This window comes from Hippichthys cyanospilos, chromosome 21, assembly GCF_059441005.1.
Source record: "Hippichthys cyanospilos isolate Australia breed blue-spotted pipefish chromosome 21, RoL_Hcya_1.0, whole genome shotgun sequence".
Lineage (NCBI taxonomy): Eukaryota > Metazoa > Chordata > Actinopteri > Syngnathiformes > Syngnathidae > Hippichthys > Hippichthys cyanospilos.
Window position 1 is genome coordinate 2495297 of NC_142389.1, and position 5721 is coordinate 2501017.

The following is a 5721-nucleotide window of genomic DNA, read 5'->3' on the forward strand; positions in this document are numbered from 1 at the left end:
GTGCATTCCGGAAGTACGTCAGACTTACAGCTTTAGTTTAGTGACAGCCTCCGGCTCGTCGCTTGTGACTCACAGTCAAACGACAGTCCGAATCGTGCAATCGTGTGACAGACACCTCGGTGCGCGGACCCCTTTCTCTTGCACGGCACCTAGTATGGCGGCCACCGACTCCCGGTCGTCCAGTGACGGCGGACCGGCTAGCAGTGGAGGATACCCGGACGGGGAGAGCCGCAAAGATCGCGACCGACCGGGCGGCGGAAACGGGGAAGACGAACGAGACAGAGGCAGCTTCGAATGCAACATTTGTTTCGACACCGCTAAGGACGCTGTCATCAGTATGTGCGGCCACTTGTTCTGGTATGGCTTCGGGGATCGGGGGGGGGGGGGGGGGGGGGGGGGGGATTGTTGTAAATACCATCAAACTAGCCTTGTATTTCAACGGTAGAACGCCGCCCCTTTGCCACTAAATTTGCATCAGTAATGTCTGTTTAAACACACTTCATAGTCGCTTGTTTATATCCCAAAATGTCCCTCAAGGTTGTTGATCTCGTGTGAGCTTTGTGGCACGTGCTGACCGTGTATGTTTTGACGTGTAATGGCTGACTTGCTGCTTGTAACACATTAACTTGCTCGCTCAGGTGATGCAGCTTATAAAAAATCCCAAGTTCTTTATCAGTCACAGAATGTGGCACAAACTTGTGTGTGTGTGTGTGTGTGTGTGTGTGTGGGGGGGGGGGGGGGGGGTTGTTAGAGCTAAGATTTACATTCGACTTTTGAATACAAATGAAAAAAAAGAGGATCCTTTGGTGGGTATTTTGTTTGTAAACAATCAAAGGTACTAAGAACAGAAGCCAAAATGTGCAATGCATTTCCACGATGTGTACAAAACAGCATTACTTAACTGCAGAGAGCACCAAGCCTCTGTTAGGGTAAGGTGTTTATTTCATGCATTTTCTATGTTCAATAGCATGTATGCTCATCCCCCCGAACATATTTGAAAAATAATTAATTGCATTTTTTCATCAATAATGCAACATTATTATTTTTTCTGTTATCTTCCAAGTGTTATTTAAAAAAAAAATGTCGCTTTGACAAATTAGATTCCCTTTTAGTAAGTCAACCATCTTTTCCCCCCGCTGTTGCATAGACGTAATTGTTCATTTCTGTCTTGTGTGTTGCTGATGCACTTTAGTTGCCATGCTTACCCACCAAGCAGGCCCCTTCCATCAGGCCTCCCCTGACACCTCCCGACTTTGTAATATGATGCAACAATCCGTAAGGCAGCAGAGCGATGACATCAGTTCACCTGTTGCAACTTTGCATAGCAGTTGCCATCGTGTTAGAAACAGCTCTCGGAATGGCGCGGTGCACTTCTGCTCCGTTGAAAACTACAATCACAATTTTAGTCTTATAGTTACCCTACTTATTTTAATTTTATAAACCCAGATGCAATAGCAGAAATGCGCAGTACAGAGCGGTTTTGAAACACTTGACATGCACACAGCATGTTGTGAGGGCCAACTTCAAAATAAACACTAAATATATGCACTGCAGCGTGATAGCTGTAGAATGCTTTTATTTTGAAGTTGGCCCTCACAGCTGTTGTGGTGGAGCGTATAGCTTGATTGTCCTTGCATCACATCAAGAGTTACCAACATAAACACACGCACACTATTTTAAAAAATCAATCACTTTGTAGTGCAGTGTTGGCAAGTGTGTCTCAACTAGTGCGAAAAATCAGTGCTGGTCAATTACCCGCACCCTTGCCTGGATTAATCACGTGGCTGTTCCAGTCCTAGCGCATGTGACAGCACGAGCCTTCTGCGTTAACTGATGTAGACGGACAAAATCTTGTAGTAGAGGTGGGGCAGAACCTTGATATGCTATCAGGTGGTGCAAACATAATTGAGTGAGTAGTGCAATGCACTATTCAGTAACATTAGCTGTGCCACACGTGAGTGAGTCCCTTCCACTCTGATGTAACTAAGCGGTGAACTCACTGCTTTGGAGTCTTGGACACTTTGTTCAGTTGCGTGCATCTTCTGAAGGAATGTCAGCCATCTGATAGTTGCGGTTTCACAAGCACTACATTGTTCAAGTGTGTGTGTGCATGCTTTTGTGCGTCTTTGGAATCAGATGTTGCCTGGTTTGCATGGAGTGAGATCACGGTTAAAAAGATACGTTTGATGCGTATGTGTGACTTCCATTCAAAAATGTCTACAACTACGAAAACTTTACTGCATAAGATGTATATTGCGGCCTTGGATCTCTTCTGTGGATTGCCTCCTGTGAGTAAGAAACTCAATATGCAAATTGCCATCCAGGTTCGTTTCCTCTACCCGCAGAACGAAGATGGCGGATCTATGATGCATAGTCACAAAGAAGATACTGTAACCCACACATTTACACAGGAAAAGTTCATACTCACACAATTTAGACAAGTATTACTACTCGCAAGCTATAACTATCACGGTTACGAATGGTTAATCACGTATACGTTCATTCACCGTTTGCTGGTGTAGCTAAACAGGTTTTTTCCACATAAACTAGGTCAACATGAAAATATTTTTCATACAAATTCAAATGAATAATTGTTTCCTTTCTCTCTTTTCCAGCTGGCCTTGTCTCCATCAAGTAAGTTTGCTTCTTTAATTTGACTTCTCACCCCAATTAGGCAACGTTCAAACATTAACTAACCCCTTGGTGTCAATTTTGACCCAATTTGGGCTATTGATCTAGACCGGGGGTCGCTAACCTGCTGCTCTTTCGTCCTTATGCTCCTTAAGGGGAGCGCTGGCCACGAGTGTCATCTATCCATTCATTAGAAAAAAAAAACAATTGTAGTTGTAGTCTTGTCACTGGCGCACAACCTATGTTAAACACATGACATAAACATGCTTTGTATTATGCATTAAGGACAGTTGCTTAAATATCAGATCATGGAATGTTGATCCAAGCCTAACGCTCATTACATTTGCGTGTGATGTTACTTGGAAATCGGCACACGTAAGATGACTTAGTACAGCTTAAACATACTAATGCCTTTAATGCTTCTGTTTACCACTTGTTTCTCAGGCACGCTTACGCTGCATGCTTCACTTTTTTGCATCGTAGTTCAAATGCGCTGCGCATTACGGTGATGTGATTAGATAAAAAATGCTTTGAATCAGAGCCACATCCAGATTTTGGATACAAATAGGATCCATTAAAGTGATAGTGAACGGCTAACCCATGAACACAATATTGGGTGTCTTCTTTCAGTGCTTTCCCTTTGATGCGAAATGCCTTTAATGTAAAGACGCTTCTGCTCTGTTCAGTGGTTGGAGACGAGACCCAGCAGACCGCAGTGTCCTGTATGTAAAGCCGGCATCAGCCGAGATAAAGTCATCCCGTTGTATGGACGGGGGAGCTCCAGTCAAGAAGACCCCCGGTGCGTCGTGTGTGCTTCATACTGTGCATGTGCGCGATGGCTTGACGGTGTCCTTACGAGCGAGTGTTTGTGTTGGACTCAGGTTGAAAACTCCCCCGCGACCTCAGGGACAACGGTCGGAGCCAGAAAGCAGAGGCGGGGTGAGTTTGTTTAATTACATCCATCCTTTCAAGGAAAAATGCTTTGCTCTGAATATTGAAAAGTTGTGAGTAAAAAAAATGCTATTCTTTTTAGTCTTAGCCTATCACAATTTGTTTTTATTTCTTACATAAGACTATGGCCTGAGTGGCAGTGCAGCCCATGTTGCCACCTAGTGGACAAGTCCTGCATTTAAACTGCCATGTGAAAACCGCGTGTGTCAGAATGATCGCATCTCATCCTCAATTTAAAGTCTCTTATGCTTTTCAGATGTTCCAAGGTTTCAGCGACACCAATTTTCACATGTCATTCGGGATCGGCGCTTTCCCTTTTGGCTTCTTCACGACCGTCTTCAACGGCAATGACCCTTTTCACCGGCCAGGTAGTTACAGCAGTTAAAAAATATATAATTTAAAATATATATGTCAAATTGAAGTATAACTGTCTCCCGCATCACCCTCTCTTGTGTCTTTCCAGAGCAATACGCGCACGAAGCCCAAGGCAACGGCGGTAACATCAACAACGGGAACCATAATTGGCAAGACTGCCTATTCCTGTTCGTGGCCGTTTTCTTTTTCTTCTGGCTGCTGAGCGTGTGACAAAGAGGACGAAGGCGGACTAACCGATGGGGAAGGGATGCGGCTCGTTTAACCCGAGCCACGTACACACTCGTGTCACATAACCAATGCCATAGTAAGATGTGGAGAGCGCTTGTTTGCAAAATTGTCACTTCAAGCTCCGCCAACCTGCCTTTTGTTCAAACAGAAAACATCCGCTGTTGAGTTAACCTCTCCCCCCTCGCTCCACATGCGCCTGGAGGTGTACAATCACAGAATCGGGGGGGGGGGGGGCACTAAACTATAATGGGCTCACTGAAAGAATCATCAGTCTGTCTTGAGGGGGTTCCAAGAGACAGTATTATGTGGTGAAGGTGGCCAGGCCTTTCTCCAATGGCTAGTTCTATTGTAGTGACTATAATTCACCCTTCTACCCCCCTCCTCAAGCTGAGGACAGTGGGAGAGTTGTGCAAAAGGCAACGGTAAAGGATCTCCCAACACCCATGGTTTCCATAACAACCATTTTTTGCCTGGAAAGGGCCAAAGAGTAGCAGTTTGGTTCTTCTGGGGTTTGCGCGGATGTCTTTAACTATACGTTTGTCTTAAAATGACTGCCAGTGCACTGTGACGTCATTTGAACCAGTTTCTTTTATGTCCTTTGCTGTTCTGCCTGGGTAGTACCAAAACTCCCAAAATTAGAGTAATTGGAGAGAACTAAAAGTGAAATTTCAATGAACCATATTGGAAACATGATTTCACTTGATAACAGGCAGACTTGGCGCAGTTCAGTGAACTGCGTTTCCTTTGGGATCGAAACTACGTACCACACATCCTTTATGTGAGAACGAGTGATGCATTTGTATGTTTATATTGTAAATGTTTTTTGTCATTTTAAATTAATTTGTAGCTATGGCACCGATAACCAGGATGCTTTTTGTAAATTTTGCCACCCAAGGTTAAAACATTTGCTGCAAGTGTCTGCCATTTAAAAAAATAATTAAATAAATGGAGCTTGTGTTCCTTCTGATTCCAGATCATCTTTGAGATCACAGCGCTAATCTTGGGTCGCATATTTGTCTTTTTTTATTTATTTACTATGATGCTAATGCAAGACATTAAAATTTCAATTAAAGCATCCGCCACCTTTTGTGTCTTAAACCTCAAGTGTCTGCTGATTACATGGCTTTCATAAATTGATCCATCTTCAATCACAAGCCACATGGAACGTTCATACCACCCCCAAGTGCATGAACATTAGTCAGGCTAGTAAACTTAGGCTATCAGGGGCTACTTTCAGAAGTTCATCAACTCATTTTTATCATTTCATCTCATGGGCTGTGTTTTCCATTATGCACGATTTGTTGAGTATTATAAAACGGCAAACTAATTTGGATCTGGTATGTTCTAGTCATGTTGCAACAATGACGTTAATTAGGGCCAAGCTGACAGGTGTAGTGAACAACTTAGTCGACTATAAAAAAAAATTGCATGTGGTGACTAGGGTGACACAATTCGGCACACGTGCAAGAAATCCAAATATTTTACCTCTTAAGTTAATTTAAACGTTGAAAATTGACATGTACTGGCACAGTTGAA

The 5721-nt window shown here is 43.5% G+C and overlaps 1 protein-coding gene across 1 annotated transcript; it reads left to right on the forward strand.

The window, feature by feature from the left end:
* The first annotated feature begins 25 nt into the window (after nucleotides 1–25).
* Nucleotides 26–5289, forward strand: rnf5 (ring finger protein 5). The gene is made up of 6 exons (XM_088405349.1): nucleotides 26–357; nucleotides 2616–2634; nucleotides 3318–3430; nucleotides 3513–3570; nucleotides 3839–3950; nucleotides 4046–5289. The coding sequence occupies exons 1-6, from the start codon at nucleotides 155–157 to the stop codon at nucleotides 4165–4167; spliced, it is 627 nt and encodes a 208-aa protein (XP_088261475.1). The 5' UTR covers nucleotides 26–154; the 3' UTR covers nucleotides 4168–5289.
* Nucleotides 5290–5721: the final 432 nt, after the last annotated feature.

Excerpts from the sequence above, each read along its gene's own strand:
- rnf5 (XM_088405349.1), top strand. The coding sequence starts at position 155 with ATGGCGGCCACCGACTCCCGGTCGTCCAGTGACGGCGGACCGGCTAGC. Across the intron at positions 3,431-3,512 it reads TCCAGTCAAGAAGACCCCCG|GTTGAAAACTCCCCCGCGAC; the intron begins GTGCGTCGTGTG and ends TGTTGGACTCAG. Across the intron at positions 3,951-4,045 it reads TGACCCTTTTCACCGGCCAG|AGCAATACGCGCACGAAGCC; the intron begins GTAGTTACAGCA and ends GTGTCTTTCCAG.